This window comes from Paroedura picta, chromosome 2, assembly GCF_049243985.1.
Source record: "Paroedura picta isolate Pp20150507F chromosome 2, Ppicta_v3.0, whole genome shotgun sequence".
NCBI lineage: Eukaryota > Metazoa > Chordata > Lepidosauria > Squamata > Gekkonidae > Paroedura > Paroedura picta.
The window spans coordinates 2,023,881-2,043,524 of NC_135370.1; the positions used below are offsets into that span (position 1 = coordinate 2,023,881).

General features: G+C 49.7%; 1 protein-coding gene across 5 annotated transcripts in view; it reads left to right on the forward strand.

Annotated features, from left to right (window-relative positions):
• NBEAL1 (neurobeachin like 1) overlaps positions 1-19,644 on the forward strand; it is a 131,700-nt gene that overhangs the window by 89,902 nt on the left and 22,154 nt on the right. For all 5 annotated transcript variants that reach the window (XM_077319201.1, XM_077319204.1, XM_077319205.1 and 2 more), the window contains 12 exons: positions 863-991; positions 2,447-2,752; positions 3,394-3,543; positions 6,131-6,288; positions 7,488-7,612; positions 8,594-8,720; positions 10,522-10,670; positions 11,598-11,731; positions 13,589-13,690; positions 16,014-16,109; positions 16,762-16,886; positions 19,374-19,514. In XM_077319201.1, the coding sequence (XP_077175316.1) occupies positions 863-991; positions 2,447-2,752; positions 3,394-3,543; positions 6,131-6,288; positions 7,488-7,612; positions 8,594-8,720; positions 10,522-10,670; positions 11,598-11,731; positions 13,589-13,690; positions 16,014-16,109; positions 16,762-16,886; positions 19,374-19,514 (1,742 nt within the window). The remainder of the gene's footprint in view (positions 1-862; positions 992-2,446; positions 2,753-3,393; positions 3,544-6,130; positions 6,289-7,487; positions 7,613-8,593; positions 8,721-10,521; positions 10,671-11,597; positions 11,732-13,588; positions 13,691-16,013; positions 16,110-16,761; positions 16,887-19,373; positions 19,515-19,644) is intronic.

A 19,644-nucleotide genomic window follows, 5' to 3' on the forward strand; every position in this document is an offset into this window, starting at 1 on the left:
GACATCAGAGGCCTACCTTTTCACCTAATTCCGGAAACAAGTGGATTTAGAAAGGCATGAGTCCGTACTCTGGGTGAAATATCATAATTTATCCTGTTGCTTACCCCAGACTAGGCCTGGGGTATCTGCCATGTCAAAATATAGCTAATTTTGTTTTAACATAGCATACCAAGGTGATTAGGGGGTTAAAGCACTTTCTCTATGAGGAAAGGAGAAGCAGCTGGCTTTTTATATCCCGCTTTTCACTAACAACGGCGTCTCAAGGTGACTTGGAAGCACATTTTCCTTCCACAACAGACACCCTTTGATTTCGGTGGGGCTGAGGGAAAGCTCTGAGAGAACGGCCGTGCAAGAGCAGCTCTAAGAGAATTGTGACTAGCCCAAGGTCACCCAGCTGGCTGCCTATGGCGGTGTGGGGAATCAGACCTGGTTCTCCCGATTAGAAGCTGCCGCTCTTCACCACTACACAAGCACAACTAAGGGGAGACATAGCAGAGGTTTATGAAATGATGCCTGGGGTGGAGAGAGTTGACAGAGAGAACTTTTCGTCCCTCTCCCAAAATACTAGAACAGGAGGGCATGATCAGCTAGATTACAGGGGTAGTCAAACTGCGGCCCTCCAGAGGTCCATGGACTACAATTCCCATGAGCCCCTGCCAGTGAACGCTCATGGGAATTGTAGTCCATGGACCTCTGGAGGGCCACAGTTTGTCTACCCCTGAGCTAGAAAGTTGTAATCATTCCTTTAAGTGCCACCCCATCACTGTTGTGTCTTGGGCCACAGGAGAAATTGTGTACCTGCTCTGAACTCCCGCCCCCCTGAGCTCTTTTCTCCATTTCTCTTTGGTCTCACTTCCTTTAGCTCCTGGAGGAGCTGGTGACCTTGATGGACTCCTTGTCAGCCTGGTCCCCGTCCGGCCCAGATGGAAGAAAGCTCTGCCAGGTGCAGATACAGATACTCCTTGGCTTCATCGGGCAGGATAACTTGCAGGTAGGCCGCTTCATCACAGGTGTTGGACAGTGGTCCTCTAAGATGGTTTTGTTTTTCAAAGACAGCGTAGAGCATCCTGGGCCAGTGTGGTCTTGTTCTTAAGCCAGGGAGACCTGCGTTCAAATCCCAGCCCAGGTACAATTTACAGAGTGCACGAGGACTGGTCATTGTTACCATGGGCACCATCTTGAGGCCTCTGGAGGAGGAGCGGTCTTAAAAGGCTCATAATTTGTTCATAAATAGCGCCGTGTGAATCTCGTAGCGCCTTAAAGACCAGCAAGATTCGCAGCGGATAAGATTTTGAGAATCAAAGTTTCTTTTGTCAGACCCATTAAGGTGCTGCCCTCCTGAAACGACCTTCATGGGCGAATCTACTGGGAGAACTGATATCACGACCCTGCGGTCACTCCTGGATAAAGCCCTCTACAACAAACGCGCAGGAGTCCCAAGCACTGGGGAAACCTAAGTCAGGCATTGTCGAAGGGGGGAACCAAAGGACCCTGCACACACCCCGTACTCAAATTCAGGCGGGAAGTCTGCTTTCCCACAGTAACCATGTTTGATCGAACAGAGTGCCCGAACAGGAGGCAGTGCATCTAACTCACACCCCGGGGCCAGAGCTGCAGGATTGCTATGCAGACCGAAGGGGGACTAGATCAAAGTCTACAGACACAGGGTTGGGTGCTTCGGCGATCACGGAAGCCTGAGGCAGCCAGCGCCGTGGAGGAGAGGGGTGGGGCTGGCACACCAGCCAGGGCCTGCACGCAGATGCCTCCCCTTCGTGCTGGGTGCTGCCCGCCTCAGGCCGAGGTGCACCCAAGCGCCCAACCCTGCTACAGAGCCTCTCTGAAGTCCGGAGTGAGGAGGACTGCTTCAAAGGGCCTGGGCAGAGCCCGTCAGAGTCCAGAGCGGGAGAAACGTTCAAACACCATTAAAGCCGGCATGGCCAGGAGTGGGCCCTGACGATGGGGAGGTGGCTTCAGCTCGCACTGTGGAGTGGCAGCGATGTGTCGTGACTAAAGCATCGGACTAGGGCAGGCTTCCTCAAGCAGGGTTGCATGAATGGAGGGGAGGTAATTAATTTTGTATATAGATTTTAAAGTGTGTTAAACATTGATCAGGTGATGTGACCGTATATGTTGAATGGCCAAGGATGGGGCTGAAGGGGGGGGGGGGGGCTTTGGGTGCGTGTGTCCCACCCAGGCTTCCCAGCCATGTTCTGCACAATCACACCACTTTGGGGGGTCTCGAAGCCTGAAGACCGTTTCAGGGGAAGCCCAGGCTCAGGGGAAGCCCCCCTCAGCCGTAGAAACGTGCAGAGTAACCCTGGGCCAGTCCCACACGCTCTCAGGGGGGTTGTGAGGTTAGAAAGGAGGAGAGGAGAATGGGGTGAGCTGTTTTGGGGTCCCCGCTGGGGAGAAAGGCGGAATGAGGTCCCCGGTTGTCTTTGTGCAGGTTTGTGCGATGGCTGCTGCCAAGCTGAACACCCTCCTGCAGACCAAGGTGCTGGACAACCAAGCAGAGTCCTGCTACCTCCTGGGCCGGCTGGAAGGCATCCTGACTCGGTCGATCCAAGAGAAGACCGAGACCTACTCCTTCCTGATCCCGCTTGTCCGGACGCTCATTTCCAAAATCTACGAGCTCCTCTTCATGAGTCTGCACTTGCCTTCCTTGCCCTCGACCAACGGGAGCCCTTCCTTTTTTGAGGATTTCCAGGACTACTGCAGCACGGAGGAATGGAAGGTTTATATCGAGAAATACGTAAGTCATGAACCCCTTTTGGGGGCAGCCTCCAGGTTCCTTCAAGCTATGCAGCAGCAAGACCAGGGGTTCATCAGGTTGGATGTTGGAACGCTGCATGCAAGAGCATCTTGGAGGGAAAGAGTTAAGAGAAGTCCGTCTGTCTGCCTGCCTCTCTCGGGCACACTCGACAGTTGGTCCCACCCGCTCACCGGTTAAGGTTGAGTCTCCTTGGCCCTGGCTTGCTTGGAGCTGCAGCAAGTTACCCTTTTTGAAGTTAATTTGTCCACGGCCCTTCCCTGACTTGCGTATGAGATTTTGCTCATTAGAGCCAATATGTTATAAACCACCTCTCTCCCAATAGGAGAGAGGCAATCTAGAAATTTAATAATAATAATGATGATGGTGATGGTGATGGTGATGGTGATGATGATGTACCTACGTGACTATTTCATATAAGACATACTTTTTTGTAAGTAAAATTCCGTTCTCTTGTTACCATCAGAGTCAGATCATCTTTGAAATTTGTTTGAACAGGATCTCCCCCTAGCTGGGAAATGTGGAGGATCAGGGTTTCTGCATAAAGCTTCTGTGCTCGCAAGGCAATAGAATTTCTTCCCCTTATGACCCAGTTCATCAGTTATTGATGTTTTGTGTTCTAGATTATCCCAAATATGAAGCAGTATGAAGTTAGTGCCTTTGGCGATGGCCACGAACACATGGCAGTCTTTTGGAAGGACTGTTACGAGACGCTGATGGTCAACATCCACAGACGTGAGCGGGAGCGAGGGGAGAGCAAGCTCAAATTTCAGGTGACTTCCTTGTTTGTTTCACAACCTGTTCGAACTTCAAAGCAATTCTTCCAGCATCATCATGGCTGGGAATTCCAGGAGGGATTCAGGCCCACCTGATGGAGTAATGGGTTTAAACTACAAGTACAACGATATAGGCTGGATATCAGGGGGGAAATTTTCACAGTCAGAGTAGTTCAGCAGTGGAATAGGCTGCCTAAGGAGGTGGTGAGCTCCCCCTCACTGGCAGTCTTCAAGCACAGGTTGGATACACACTTTTCTTGGGTGCTTTAGGATGCTCTGGGCTGATGCTGCGTTGAGCAGGGGGTTGGACTAGATGGCCTGCATGGCCCCTTCCAACTTCCAACTGATTCTGTGATTCTGTTTTAGTAACACTCACCAGTCATTTTAGTACAGGCCTGTTCTCTCTGTTCCCCCACACACATTTTATATGTTTAGCTGCTAAAAGAAGCTGGGGAGCACACTGGATTTTGACATGTTTTCTGGCTTGACTTGCTTACATTAATCTTCTACAAAAGCTACAGCTCAGCAGAAAAAATATGTTTAGCATAAAGAAGATCCGGGGTTCAGACCCCGGCCTCTCCTGTAGGAGTAGCAAGTGCTATGAAGACTTTTCTCTGCTCATGCCTCTGAATGCTTATTGCTGGTAGGAGTACATGAAGTACTCATATGGTTGCCAACTCTGATTTGGGAAATTCCTGGAGATTTGGAAGCAGTGCCTGGAGAGGACAGTTAATTCACCAAGGGTGTGTTTAAACAACCCACCCTCTGAAACACCCATTTCTTCCAAGGAAACTGATTTCTATAGTGTTGTAATGATGAGAGAATGCCAGACCCCACCTGAGCCATCTGACGGAGAGGCTGATTCTGTGAAGATTCAAGGAGGTGGCTGGTTACAATGGATGAGCCATGGGGTTGTGGGTGTCCTGCATAGTGCAGGGGGTTGGACTAGATGACCCAGGAGGTCCCTTCCAACTCTAGGATTCTAGGATTCTATTATGGCAGCCCCATTAGACAGTCATCACTTTTGGCTGGGCTTGGATAGATCATTGTTTCCTGGGCCCATTCTGCACATGCTAGATGATGTGCTTTCAATGCACTTTCAAAGTAGATTTTCCTGTTCTGCATAGAAGAATCCAGCTGCAAAAGCACATTGAAAGTGCATTATCCAATGTGTGCGGAATGGGCCCTGGACCCTCAGTTCAAACCCTTTGGTCAGAAATCAGACAAAGCCGGTTCTGCAGAGCCATCGGTCTTTCACACGTAGCCATGTTTGCTTCTCTGTTGTGTCAGGAGGACTCCTGGAACAGGCCCAGCCCCTCCTCCCTTCATACGGGGGTCCTAATTCTGTCTTGCCAAGATTTGCCTGTGATGCCTTTGCTTTGCTTTTTAACTGTATTTATTGAAAAGTTGAATATTTTAAAAAATTAGCCAGAATAATATGAAATACTATGAAAAAAACTTCTCCCTTCCATGTCCCAATAATGCATAAGCCATATCTTTGTCTTTCCCTTCTTCATAATTCGTTAAGGGATAAGTGGGTGGAGAGTGGGAGGGAGCAGTCCGGGTGAGGGGCCAATCAGAAGGTGAAAAGCACCTTCCGATTGGCCCTTCACCAGGACAGACAGCAGTTCTAGCCAATCTAGGCCCTCACCAGGACAGGCCAGAAAGCAAAGGGGAAGCGGCAGGACACCGTGAGTACAGAAGGAGGCCTTCCCCTCGGGTGTGCATCTAGGCCCGAGGGGAAGGCCACCCCGCCGCTGGGGGGAAGGGGGGGAAGCAGGCCTTCCCCCACTGGGCCCAGAAACGCCGCACCTGGGGGCAATGCCGCCTCTTTGTGTCTGCTGGGCGGCCATTGGGGGGGCTTTCAAAGAATCTAGTATCATTAAAATTGAACAAAGATTGAGTCCAGAGGCAACTTTGAGACCAACACATTTCATTTCTGGGGAGAAGTTTTTGTGTGCAAGTTGTCTGAAGCTGAACCCTCCAAAGACAGAAGTTCTGTAGCTGGGCAAGGAGGGACCAGTGGAGGAAGTGCCTCTACCCAGCCTGGATGGCGTGCAACTCCCTGCTGCCCAGACAGCCAGGAAGTTTAGTTATTTATATCATTTTATTTATGTATTTATATTTATATATCATCCCTCACTGTGATGTTTTGGGGTGGTGTACATAGAAACCAGTAAAAGGGAACATGCATCGAACTATTTTAACAGTAAGAATAGACCATAATATTCATATTAGTTATAACAGTCAACTTCAGTCTGGAAAGCCTAGCTTGATTCCCCTGTCCTCCTGTTCCTCCACGTCCAGCCAGCTGGGTGACCTTGGTACAGTCCCAGTTCTCTCAGAGCTCTCTCAATACCTCACAGGACGTCTGTTGTGGGGAGAGGAAGGGAAGGTGATTCTTCTTCTTCTTCAAAAGAATACTCTTGGTTCTGTGTTATGCTCCTTTATATCTTCTTTTCTCTGTGATTTTGGAATCAGAGCTGGAGACTATTAAACGTTATGCCAGTGGTCTCCGTGTCATTTTGACGTCCCCCTCGTGTTTATGATTCTGGCCAGGACTCACTTGCAACTTCTGCCCTAGGAGTTTTTCGTGGAGCCCTTTAACCGAAGGTCCCGGCAGGAAAACCTGCGTTACAACAGCATGGTGAAGCAGATGAACAACCAGCACACGGCGACTCTGAGGCAGTGGAAAGAGGCCAAACTCTACCTCACTTGTGAGCAGGGCCCCTGGGCTGAAAGGTTGGAGGAGTCTGTTTCTCTTGCTCATTTGTGCCGCGTTGTGTCTCTGAATCATTTGTCCTATCTTTTTGTCACTCTTATGACTGGCATGTTCTTCCATGCATGTAAGGCAGGGGTAGGCAAACTGTGGCCCTCCAGATGTCCATGGACTACAATTCCCAGGGGCTCATGGGAATTGTAGTCCATGGACATCTGGAGGGCCACAGTTTGCCTACCCCTGATGTAAGAATTGGAACAGTTCTAGTTGTTGTTTCTTGCTGAGAAGGATCGTTTAAGGAAAGAACACACAAAGCTCCAGCAGTCATGATTTGGTCACCAAGTTTAGCCTGGATAATTAAAGACCTCCTAAGTGATGTCCTCAGGCCAGTCGGGTTAACTTCCATACGTCTAAGTGGACAATCCCAGTCTTTGGCATTTCTTTGGATGGTCAGAGAAGAGTGATGTGGTAGATACGTGCCTAAGAGCTGTCAAGTCATAAGCAACTTCTGGTGACCCAGCATGGGGTCTTCCAGCAAGGAGAAGTGGAGATGGGTGGGCCGTTGTCTGCCTTGGCGGTCTGCCATCCGAGGACTGGCCCTGCTTACTGTCCGGGATCCGACAAGTTCGGCCTGTCCCGCCTTGCCTTTCCTCTCAAGAGGCTTAGCAGAACCGAGGATTCGCTCTGCGATTCTGATTGGTGCTTTACATTTTGATCTGTCGTGGTCAGTCCTGGGAGCCCTCAAACTGTCCAATAAGGATCGACTCTCATGCCTGATAGAATCATTCTAGCCAATTGGATCAATTGCTTTTGCATCCTTGTTTTGTGAGCTGTTGTGCCATGTTTTAATCAGTTCTAATGGTGTTCTCTGGGGAGGGGGGTTGGGTGTATAAATTGAATTATAAATCAAATAAATTCCCTCCTGCTCTTCTTTGGTTCTTGTCTGCCATCTTCCCTCCTGGGAGGGAGCTAATCCTACCAAGGGACAGTCGGGCCATTTCCCCCTTTATCAGGGTCCCTTCATACAGCTGTCGGGGTTAGTGTAGGCCAGTATGCAGCTTGCTTCTTCAAAATCTACATGCAATAAATGTTTCTTTTTCTCGTTCTTTTCCTCCCAAGAGTAATTGACCTAGTCATTATGACACACACAGACGCATATATTTAACACACACACACACACGGATATATTTTTAGTTCATTTGGTGTATATTCCTTTCATCAGGAAATTGAACCCAACTCACTGGAAGCTTTCAAATGTGGAGAACTACTCACGAATGAGGCTTAAATTAGTGCAAAATTACAGTTTCAATCCTCACCTGGATGCCAGCGCCCTGCGGGATAATTTAGGTGAGATCTAGTCATGGTTGTGTTATTTATATCTCAGTTCCTCACCAATCATGGTTTACTTTCAGCGCCTTGTTCTAATATGTGGTGCGTGTCCCCTCCCCACCCAGTTTTCATAGCATATAAATACTATAAACCTAAATAGAATCACACAATTGTAATGGTATTATGGTTGTCTGGATGGGACATGGCTATTGGGGGGGGCACTTCTCCACCAGTAACATTGTTCATACCATAGAGCAGGGGGTAGTCAAACTGCGGCCCTCCAGATGTCCATGGACTACAATTCCCATGAGCCCCTGCCAGCATTCGCCAGCAAATGCTGGCAGGGGCTCATGGGAATTGTAGTCCATGGACATCTGGAGGGCCGCAGTTTGACTACCCCTGCTGTAGAGCAAGTGAGGCCAAACTGTGGATCTCCAGATGTCCACGGACTACAATTCCCATAAGTCCTTGGGCATTTGGAGAGCCACAGTTTGGCCACCCCTGCCATAGAGCCAGTGTTAGAGCAGGCTTTCTCAACCAGGGTTTTGTGAAACCCTGAGGTTTCTTGATGGCCCTGGAAGGACTTCCTGAATTGGTGGGAGTTAATTCATTTTTAAAAAATTTAAATGTGTCAAATATTTATCAGGTGATAGGACCATATCTTGACACACACACCCCCTCGAAGTGACCAGTGATGGGCCTGGAAGGGGAGGGGCCCTGGGTGTGAGTGTTCTCAGCTCTGCTTCCCAACCATATTCTGTACAATTGAGCCACTTCTGGGTTTTTTTGTTTCAGGGGTTTCTCAAGAGTCAGAAAGTTGAGAAAGGCTGGTTTAGAGCATTGGGCCAGGATCTGGTGACCTTTGGCCAGATTAGTCTCTGTTAGCTGAACTTCCTTCATAGGGCGGTCGTAGTGAAGGCAGAAAAGAAGGGGAGAGGAAAGAGGTAATGAGGCCCAGATGATTTCACTGACCTTGGCAGCGTCCCTTTCTCTCCCCAGGAGTGCAGCAGGTGGAGCCCTCGAGCGAGGCTCTTCTCCTGGAGGCGGTGAAGCAAGTGAAGGTCAGCGATGTGGAAGAGGACGTGCTCGAACTGCCCGAGGAAGATGCGGCGCCCAGCACAAACATGTGTGTAGGACGGGATGCAGAAGCCATGGCCCCGGGAGCCAGGGAGCTAACCTTAGGGCATCCCTTTATCGCTTGGGCGCATGTGCAGCAAGATGCTCACTGTGACCGATGCCCACAGATAGAAGCCCAAAGGGAGCTCTGTAGGGCCTGGGAATCCCTGGTGGGAGGGGCAAGGAGGAGGGGGAGGGGCCTGGGAGGCTTCCGGAGGGGAGAATTCCAATGGCAGTTGAGGGAGTTAAGATGGAGAAGGCGGTGGGAGGGGCTCACGACACCCTTCCTCAACCACCATTTCCTGGACAGCCCTGGAAGGGTTTCCTGAATGGGTGGGAGTTCATTAATTTTCATATAATTTTTAAATTTGTTAACCATTTATCGGGTGATAGGACCATGTATGGTCATGTTGACCTGCCTCCCATCCCAAAATACCCCTTGATGGGCCTGGAGGGGGTGGGAAGAGGAGCATTCCCAGGTGGGCGTGTCCACAGCTCTTCTCCCCAACCATATTCGGCACGATGGCTCCACTTGTGGGGCTTCTCCAAGCCTGAAGAAGGTTTTGGGTTTCTCAAGGGTAGAAAAGTTGAGACAGGCTGGCTTAGGAGGAGGCTTGGTGGGACGGAGGAGATATGAGAAGTCCTCTGGCCCAAACAAGGTTGCATTTCTCATGAAGAGGGTGGAACGGAGGCTGGCTCAGCTCTCACACTCAATGCAGGCTCCTTGTGAGCTTAGGGCCAAGCCCAAGTCTCTCTGACATGAAAGATGGTTGAGTCTGAACACGGAGAGATGGATCTTAGTGAACGAAGCAAACATTGTGAAGACTACTCCTTATAGGAAGTACCAGCCTGTAAAAAGTTCCACAAAAGTCCAATAAACGTCTTTTGAAGAAGAAGAGTTGGCTTTTATACCCCACTTTTCATTACCGGGAGTCTCAAAGCGGCTTACATTCGCCTTCCCTGCCTCTCGCTGTGAGGTGGGTGAGGCTGAGAGAGCTCTGACAGGACTGCTCTGTGGGAACAACTCTAACAGAATCAAACCCGGCTTGCCAGATTAGAAGCCACCTCTCTTAACCACGACGTCAAACTGGGGAGTCACGAGAGTTCCTTCCTTCCTTCCTTCCTTCCTTCCTTCCTTCCTTCCTTCCTTCCTTCCTTCCTTCCTTCCTTCCTTCCTTCCTTCCTTCCTTCATTCATTTATTTATTTATTTATTTATTTATTTATTTATTTATTTATTTATTTATTTATTTATTTATTTATTTATTTATTTATTTATTTATTTATTTATTTATTTATTTATTTATTTATTTATTTATTTATTTATTTATTTATTTATTTATTTATAGACTTTTGCCCTGCCACTCCCGACAAAGTCTTCTCACAGCGGGGTGTCTGTTGTGGGGAGAGGAAGGGAAGCCACAAGTGATCATGAGCACTTTGAGGCACATGAGGCCTGCTGGGAGACCTTGGGCGAGTCACAGTCCTGTTAGAGCTGTTCTCACAGAGCAGTTCTGTCAGGTCTCTCAGACTCATCTATCTCTGTTGTGGGGAAAGGAAAGGAGGGTGATCGTCAGCTGCTTTGAGCCCCCTTCAGGTAGTGAAAATAAAAACCCACTGTTCTTCTCACCTTTGGCCAGGTGAGGATCTGGGATCAGGCGAGGAGGTGGGCACTCTGACCTCCTAGGAGGAGCAGCCACGATAGAAACGGCCCAGCCAATGGGAGGCGTTTCCTAAGCTACTTCCTTGTTTTTGTAATGCTTCCTGACCTCCGGATCCAGCCCAGCGTGTCACTCACTGCTTGCTCTTGCAGGGACGAGAAAGAAGAGCAAAGTCAGAAGGAAAAGCTGGTGCTGTCCGAAGACTGCGAGCTCATTACTGTAATCAACGCGATCCCTGGGCGGCTGGAGGTCACCAACCGGCACATTTATTTCTATGACGGCAGCACCGAGAAAGAAGAAGGTAACCCCCCCCCCCGAGTTGAGGATAGCTTCCTCAAGCCAATAACAACAACAACAACAACAACAAAACCTTTATTTTTATATCCCACCCTCCTGGTAGCTCAGGGTGGGTGACAGCATAGGCTAAAACAATCACATTTGAAAAACCAGCAAGTCATTAAAACATTCTATTCATTGTATCAGCCCCCCGCCCTCGATAAAACTCAGGAGGGGGTCACGGTCTTCTTGGAGAGGTGGTCCTCCTCCTACTTCTCCAGGGAGGTCAGCACTTCCGTTGTTCCACCTGGCCTCAGCCCTGGGCCTGTTGGAAGAGCTCTGTCGTGCCGGCCCTGCGGAGCCTGAGGGGTGTGGTGGTCCCGTGCAATACACTTAGGGGTGGTCCTGCGCCATACGCTCAGCTTCCAGACTCCCTCCTCACCCGGCCGTTTGTGCTGGGTCCATTTGATAGTACAAGGAAAGTGTTAAAAGCTTGATGGTGTGGGAGGAATCGGGCTGCTGTCCTGCACTACTTAAGCTGTCAAAATCATATGCTCCATCGCTAGACTGTTCCAGAGATCTAGTCAGTCTGGGAGAGAATTTAACTTTGACAGTTGATAAATGTACGTTAGCATCTTGTGCAAAATTAGAAGAAAAAGAAGAGTTGGTTTTTTTTTATCCCCTGCTTTTCCCTCCCCAAAGGGGTCTCCGAGCGGCTTACAATTGCCTTTGCTTCCCTTCCTGCAGTCTGAGCCCATCTTTAACACCACTGGTCTTGCTCCATTAAAAGACAATCCTGCTGTTTGTTTTGGAACTGTGGAGAAAAACAGCCAGCAGAAGTTCCGCACGGTCTCTAGAATGACCCTGAGTCGTTGTTTATCTTCGGTGCCAAGGCAATAGGCTGAAGGAAGCCTTAGCAACTGACCATGACCCAAGTCCCTTCTGTTTGCAGGAGTCGGTTCTGATTTCCAGTGGCCCCTTTCCCAAATTCGAGAGGTGCACCTGCGTCGCTACAATTTGAGAAGGTCTGCCTTGGAGATATTCTTTATCGACCAGACTAACTACTTCCTAAATTTCAAAAAGGAGGTATGTGATTTTTCCAGGGACCTCTGCTTGGAATGCTCGTGTGGTGGGAGTTCACGTAGCCCCTTTCTTTCACAAATTGACTGCCTCACTGCGAACGGGCAGGTGGAAACGGGTCCTTCTGAAAAGGGTCCAACGCGGCTGTGCAATCCCAGCATGCCGGGAGGGGTTGTGGAAAGTGGCCCCTGCCTGGCAAACTGGAGGCCTCTTAGCTCATTGGGGCTCACCCACGCAGCTTAGAGGAGGAGGAGTCCAACTGCAGCCCTCCAGACGTCCATGGACTACAATTCCCATGAGCCCCTGCCAGCATTCGCTGGCAGGGGCTCATGGGAATTGTAGTCCATGGACGTCTGGAGGGCCGCAGTTTGACCACCCCTGGCTTAGAGGGACACTGATCTCGAAGATGGGCATCCCCCAGAACTGTACGGTGTGGGTGTGAAAAACAGGTTTGAAAACATGGATGTTGTCCAGGCAGGCTGGATGGAGAAGTCAGATTATTTGTGGCTCCTGTTTGGCTGAATGCGGATAACGAATTAGGTTGTGGAGCCACGTAGTGGTGGGGGCGGCAGGAAGTACTGTCCGGTCACAGGCAGCTCGTGGCACCCTCTCGTGGGGTTTTCAGGGCAGAGGGGATTTCCTCCTGCCTGCCTCTGGGGAGCAGCCCTGGAATTCCTTGGGGATGACCCTGTTCAGCTCCTGCAACCTGGCAGGAGGAGCTAGCCTGGGCCATCCTGCCAGGGCTATGACGCATCAACTGGGTTGGATTCATTCACAAGAATAGGTTCTTAAGAGCCCCACCGTACAACTGTGTCAGGCCCACTGTGCAGGGCTGTCGTAATAGCACTATTGGCCCCCTGGGCAAAGCACTGGGGCCCTGCCTACACAGCCACTCCCAGGAACAAAAGTGTAAAGGATCCATAAAATTAAACGTCAGTGTTTTGGTACCTCCAACAAAATCGGTATTTAAACATTGAAAAACAAGGTCTACATTCTACAGTTTTCACAACTTGCATAAACAGCTTGGCCATTCACATATCACCAGCTGTAGATTAGCACGAGGCCCTGTGCTTGGGGGGCTCCCCAGCAACTGCCCTGCAGGCCCCCTGCGCTGACCGCCCGGCCAATTTATTTATTTATTTATTTACTATTGGAATTTATTACTCACCTCTCCCTGGCGGCTCGAGGCGAGTTACAACACATAAAACCCCAATAAAACCATACAATTTTATTGTGTTTTAACTATGTTGTAAACCGCCCTGAGACCTATTTGGAGAAGGGCGGTCTAAATAAATAAATAAATAATAATAATAAAAATAATAATAATAACAGTAAAATCCACAAAACAACAATACGTACAGATAGCAAGCACAATAATACAAGATGCGGCAAAAAACTCGAACCCCAAGGTGTGGGGTGCAAAAGAAGAGCCTAAATCTGCCTGTTGAGTGTCATCTATTTGTCAGACTCTGAAAATGTAACATCTCACTGTCCTGAGGTCAGGATTTCACACTGGCGTAAAGGCGGATCTATTCTGAAGGACCGGCCACCCTCTCAGGATGCCCGCAGTGCCTTCAGACGCAGCTACAGCGAGGCCAGTGGAAGGCAGCTCTTCGGCTTCATTCTGTTCTTACCGACCCTAACGACCGCCTTTGAACCTTTTGCACATGAAGGGCCTTTAAACCAAACACTTAATTTTGTAGCCATGCATGAAAAGCTTAATTTTTTCAGGATTTAGGGCTAATGTGTGGCTGAACTTATGTCAGGACAATTCAATTAGGGAAGAATCATTGTCCCTTGTTGCAGGATGGTTAACTTGGCATTCGATTAGATTTGTTATCTAGTGAATCTGTTTTCTTATAGGCAAGAAACAAAGTATATAGCCGAATTCTGTCTCTTTGCTCCCCAAATATTAGTGGGACCAGATCTCCGCAAGAATTATTTAAAGCTTCGGGACTTACACAGGTAGGATATTTCCAGGAAAACTTTGGGCAACTCACTTTCAGCTCATGTCCGATGCTGGGAATAGTTTTGGTGCTTTAAAGAAGCCTAGCAAGCCCAGAGAAACTCCGTTTTCCTTGATGTAGCGGAATAATCCAGCTTCTTTTGCAGGACCTGCAGTTGAGGACTTCAGCCTCTCCATGGCGGCCTGCACAGGACTGGTCCCCACCTCCTTTCTCACTAGTTATCTGTGTCCTGTGCAATGGCTGCAGAAACCAAGTGGCCTCACATTGTTGGGTGATGAAATCAGAGTCCGGTGGCACCTTGAAGACCAACCAAGATTTATTCAAGGCGTGAGCTTTCGAGTGCAAGCACCCTTCGTCAGAAGGGTGCTTGCACTCGAAAGCTCACGCCTTGAATAAATCTTGGTTGGTCTTCAAGGTGCCACCGGACTCTGATTTTACTGTGCGACTTCAGACCAACACAGCTACTCACTTGAATCTATTGTTGGGTGATGATTCTTTCCACGGGGACCAGAGGGGCTTCGTGGGGCCACTAGAAGGAGGCACCCTTCTCCCCCGGCAGTTCCTTTCCTGCCTCGGCTGTGCAGTGCCTTGGAGCTCTTCTGCTGTTACCTGGCATTTCTGCTCCTAAATGATTCCATGGGTTAGGAAAACACATTGGTGAATCTGTCCCGTGAAAAGGCTTTGTCAGCTGATGAACTGGGAGACCACAAGGCTCTTTCATCAAACGCTGCTCAGCTCCTTCAGACATTTCCCAGTGAGTCAGGCTCTGGTCAGGATTTGAGTGGGAGGGTGACGAAGCATGCAGTGCATGAGCTGGAATTCAAAATGCATCTGGTTTATGAAGCATACCAGCTTGGTATCCTAGCAGTAGGAAATATTCCAGAGCACCCAATACCCATAACCTGATAGACACCAATGAGAGGCCTGCAGGATTCAACTTGCCACATAAAGCATGGAAGATGGTTAATAAAATATGGACAGACTTTGGCAGTCATGCAGGCTTGTTGTTTAAATGGGGGGGGGGGGATACCAGGTCCTGAATGCGATTGTGGTGCATCTGTCATAGGAATGTGAATGTCATGTTTTCCAGGGAGATGTGACAGAGCTCTTTGTTCTCTCCCCAGCTGCAATTGAGTGGATTGAATGTAGAAGCATGGAAACAAATCAGTCTGGAGAAACAAATTATGTTACTTCACCCACAGACAGCATTGATGGCTTTGACCATCTGCTAAGGGATGGGGGTGGGTGGGTTTCCTTCCTTCCTCTTCAGGGGAGAGAGCAAAATCAGACGGGTTCTTTCCAGGGCCATTGAAGGGGCGGAAGCAAGTGTGCCCACTGGGGAGTGCGGCATCCAGGACTCCCAGGGGTTGCCTGCCCTCTTGAGAGATGGTTTCCTCCAGCCTCTGAGTCCAAATGGGCACGCTTCCGGCCTTCACCCCAGACTCTCTCCCTGGCCAGGGGCCCTTGGTAACCCCTCCCCGAGAATGCAAGCCTTCTGCATGGGAATGGGCAGGATATTATTCACATGGACAGGGGAAGAAAGAGCTGAAGTGGGCTTTAGCAGTCCCAGCCGGGGCCCATCCCTCTTCCTCCGGGCTCTCTTTGCATGTTGCTTCAAGCAGCAGTTCCTCTTCAGCCGACAGTTCACGAGGGAAAAGAGGCCCTCATCCATGCCTCATCTTCTTTGAACTGCTGTCTGACATCTTGCCATGCAGGCCTCCTCTGATGACTGAAGAACTCTTCAACTCCTCTGTCACATCTGAGCCTTTAATGCCGTAGCGAAGTAATGCCCCGGTTCGGTGGTTCCGATATCCTTGAACCGTGGGGTCCCCTGCTTCCACTGCCATCACCCAGAGCATGGGGGCCCTGCTGACACTCTGAGGCCGGTCCCCCCAGGGGTTACGCAGCCTTACCCAGAAGGCTGGACGGCCACTGGCTTCACTAGACCCTACAGGCCCCCTCCCTTTCTCCACAGAGCCCCCTCCCTTTCTCCACAGAGCCCTGGTTCCCTAGTCCTTTCTGCAGGACCATAATGCCCAGGCCTTCCTTGAGGGAAACCAAGGGAACTGTATTACTAGCTAGTGTAGACATCGCACTTTTTGTTGATGTTACCCAAACAGGCCTGTATTAGAGTTGCATGCTCTGTTGCGGTTCGGCCGCTTCGGCTATCTCCCAAGCGGCCGAACCGCACTGGAGCGTACAACCCGAGCCTGTATCTTATCTGCTTCCTTCTCCCTTTTCCTGCTGTGAAAGTTTAGCTGCTTTGACTTTACTGTGAAACACCTTTGTGGACGTGGCCATTGCCTTTTCTTTACCTTTAGAAATGGGTGAACAGAGAGATATCAAACTTCGACTACCTCATTCAACTGAATACTATGGCGGGACGGACCTATAACGACCTCGCACAATATCCTGTGGTAAGTCCTCCCCGCCTTGACTAGACACGATGTTGTGAGGTTTTGTCAAAATACTAATAAGAGAGCCAGTGTGGCGTAGTGGGGAAGAGGCATGAACTCTAATCCAGGGAACCAGGTTTGATCCCCCACTCTTCCATATGCAGCCAGCTGGGAGACCTTGGGCTAGTCACAGTTCTCTCAAAGCTCTCTCAGCCCCACCTACCTCACAGGGTGTCTGTTTTTGGGAAACACCTGGAGAATTTGTGGGTGGAGCCCAGGGAAGAAGGGAGGGTTGAGGGCAGGGGAGGGCCTCAGTAGGGCGTCATGCCATACAGTTCACCTTCCCAAGCAGCCGTTTTCTCCATGCGGAACTGAGAGCCATGAGGAACTGCTGTCATGGTTAAGAGCGGTGGACTCTAATCTGGAGAGCCAGTTTTGATTCTGCACTCCTCTACATGCAACCAGCTGGGTGACTGTGGGCTAGTCACAGTCCTGTTGGAGCTCTTCTCACAGAACAGTTTTGTCAGAGCTCTCTCAACCCCTCCCCAGCTCACAGGGTGTCTGTTGTGGGGAGAGGACTGGAGGGTGGGGAGAGAATGGGGGGACAGTGAAAAGCAAGATATAAAAACCGACTCTTCTCCTAACGGGTGCCTTTTTTCTTTTTAACTTCAAGTTCCCCTGGATCCTACGGGATTATACTTCTGAAGAGCTGGATCTGAATAATCCTGCTGTGTTCAGGGATTTGTCCAAACCCATTGGGGTGGTAAATGAAAAGAACAGCAAGGCGGTCCAGGAAAGGTATTTCATTTTTCCCTCAAGAGCCAAACCAGATTTGATGGCAGCCGGGGGACCAGCCGGTGGCCACGGACACCATTTTAGGGGAGAATTTTGTCTTCTGCCATGACCTGCTTGACCAGAATTGCCCCACTCCGCCCCCTGCTTTTCCATCCCCAGCTCTGCGCTTCTCTCACACCTTCAGGTGTTTTGGCTAGTTCTTTCATGCCTGGAGGTGCTCCCTGTAAACAGTATTCTCCTTGGAAGATCAGCACTGTTCTGTGTGAACCTGAATTGTGGGCGTGGGGGGGGGGGTTGTGGGTCCAGGCATCCAGGCGGTTTCCCTTTTTAGTTCCCCTGAAGTCCTGCAACACCCAACAGGTAGGCAGTGGTGACCAGCTGCTTGGGGGAGTTGCGGAGGGGAGTAGAATCAACAAGTACTCCAAAGTATAACGTAGGAATTTGATGGCCCTGACACTCTGCTCTGTGAATGCCTGTGCAGAAGTCTTTTCTGCATGGCATCTGTGTGAGGATCTGTGGAAAGGGGGTGCCCAGTGTGGCACCCTCAGGCACCATGGCGTCCGCTGACACCCTTTCTGGCACCCACCCAGTGTTTTTAGGAAGTGGGTGGGACTAGGTAGAACTTTAGCCAAGCAGTGTTTCTGATTATGGGGGATTTGATTGGCTTCTGTACTGCATTTTTGTACTTATAGTATTTATATACCGCCCTCCCCTGAGACCCAACAACAATACAAGGAACTTAGTTTTTCCATAAGGTATAGATAACTACCACAATAGTGATATTAACATTAATAACTAACAGAGGTAATTATAACTGTGCAAACAGGTCCAGGGTCAGAATATATGGATGGATTTCTGTGGGAGAGGGGCCAGAGGTCCTGTGGAAGTTGCTGTTTTTTCTCAGTCTCAACCAAATGCTTGGTGGAAGAGCTCCCTTTTGCAGGCCCTGCAGAACTGTTTTGGCTCCCTCAGGGCCCTGATCTCCTCTGGGAGCTCCTTCCACCAGGGGGGGCCAGGACAGAGAAGGCTCTGGCCCTGGTTGAGGCCAAGCGGGCTTCCTTGGGGCCGGGGACCATTAGCCAGTTGGTGGTGGCAGAGCGTAGAGCCCTTTGAGGGGCATAGGCAGGGAGGTGGTCCCTCAGGTATACTGGACCCTGACTGAGTATGGTCTTAATGGTATTACCAGAACCTTTAGCCTGATTTTTTTTTAATGTTACTTTGGCAGCAGCTGCTACTACAACACAAGGCTCTACACTGTGATACTTAAGTCAATCGTTTTATGGCTGATGTTGCCTCCTGTGGCAGCCATTTTGCCCACACCCTTTGCTGTGTCCGAATTCTAACTGTGCCCATAGGCTCAAAAAGATTGGGGACCTGTTATCTGTGGACTAGCTCAGCGGTCTCCTTTGAGAAAGCCTGATTGAGGGGAACTGGAATGCTCCCTCCCAAGGTTTTCTGCGTTACACTCTTTAGTGATTTGTTGTTGTTAGGTGCGAAGTCGTGTCCAGCCCATTGCAACCATGGTCCTTCCTGTCCTCTCCTATTCCCCGGAGTCCATTTAAGTTTGCACCGACTGCTTCAGTGACTCCATCCAGCCACCTCATTCTCTGTCGTCCCCTTCTTCTTTTGCCCTCGATCGCTCCCAGCATTAGGCTCTTCTCCAGGGAGTCCTTCCTTCTCATGAGGTGGCCAAGGTATTTGAGTTTCATCTTCAGGATCTGGCCTTCTAAGGAGCAGGCAGGGCTGATCTCCTCTAGGACTGACCGGTTTGTTCGCCTTGCAGTCCAAGGGACTCGCAAGAGTCTTCTCCAGCACCAGAGTTCAAAAGCCTCAATTCTTTGACGCTCGGCCTTCCTTATGGTCCAACTTTCGCAGCCATACATTGCAACTGGGAAGACCATAGCCTTGACTAAACGCACTTTTGTTGGCAGGGTGATGTCTCTGCTTTTTAGGATGCTGTCTAGATTTGCCATAGCTTTCCTCCCCAGGCGCAAGCGTCTTTTAATTTCTTTGCTGCAGTCCCCATCTGCAGTGATCTTGGAGCCCAGGAAAATAAAACCTGTCACTACCTCCATTTCTTCCCCATCTATTTGCCAGGACTTTAATGATTACGTATGCTAATTTACTGCTATTCCCAAGCTGTCCCTGGTGCCTTCCTCCAATCCTGGCTCTATTTATTACTCAGTTCCTTATGCATCTTGACTCCAGTTCACCCTTCCTGGCAACACCCTCCCCACCCTCTACCTCTGTGGAATGGTTGGGGACTTCTGCTTCGACATACCTGCTCAAGCGTGCAGGCACATGACAGCTTATGCCCAGAATAAAACTTTGTTGGTCTAAAAGAGGCCACAGGACTCAAACGTTGTTCTTCATTTCCCAAGAGGGTTAAAAATAATAATGATGATGAAGAGGAAGCCTTTTCCTTCATAAATGGAAATTAGCAGCTGTGGAATACTTAGAATAAAGATTTTATCCTCTTTATTCTTTTAGATACGAGAATTTTGAGGACCCCCTGGGAATCGTTGACAAGTTCCATTACGGCACCCACTACTCGAATGCTGCTGGGGTCATGCACTACCTCATTCGGGTGGAGCCCTTTGCCTCCTTGCACATCCAGCTTCAGAGCGGCAGGTACGAGAGGAACGAGTGCGATTCCTGCTTGGCGGCTGGAGTTACCCGGGGGTGGGCTATCCTTATGCCAAGTGCAACCTCGGGGAGGGCCCGTGGCTCGGGGGTGGAGCATCCACTTGGTGTGCAGAAG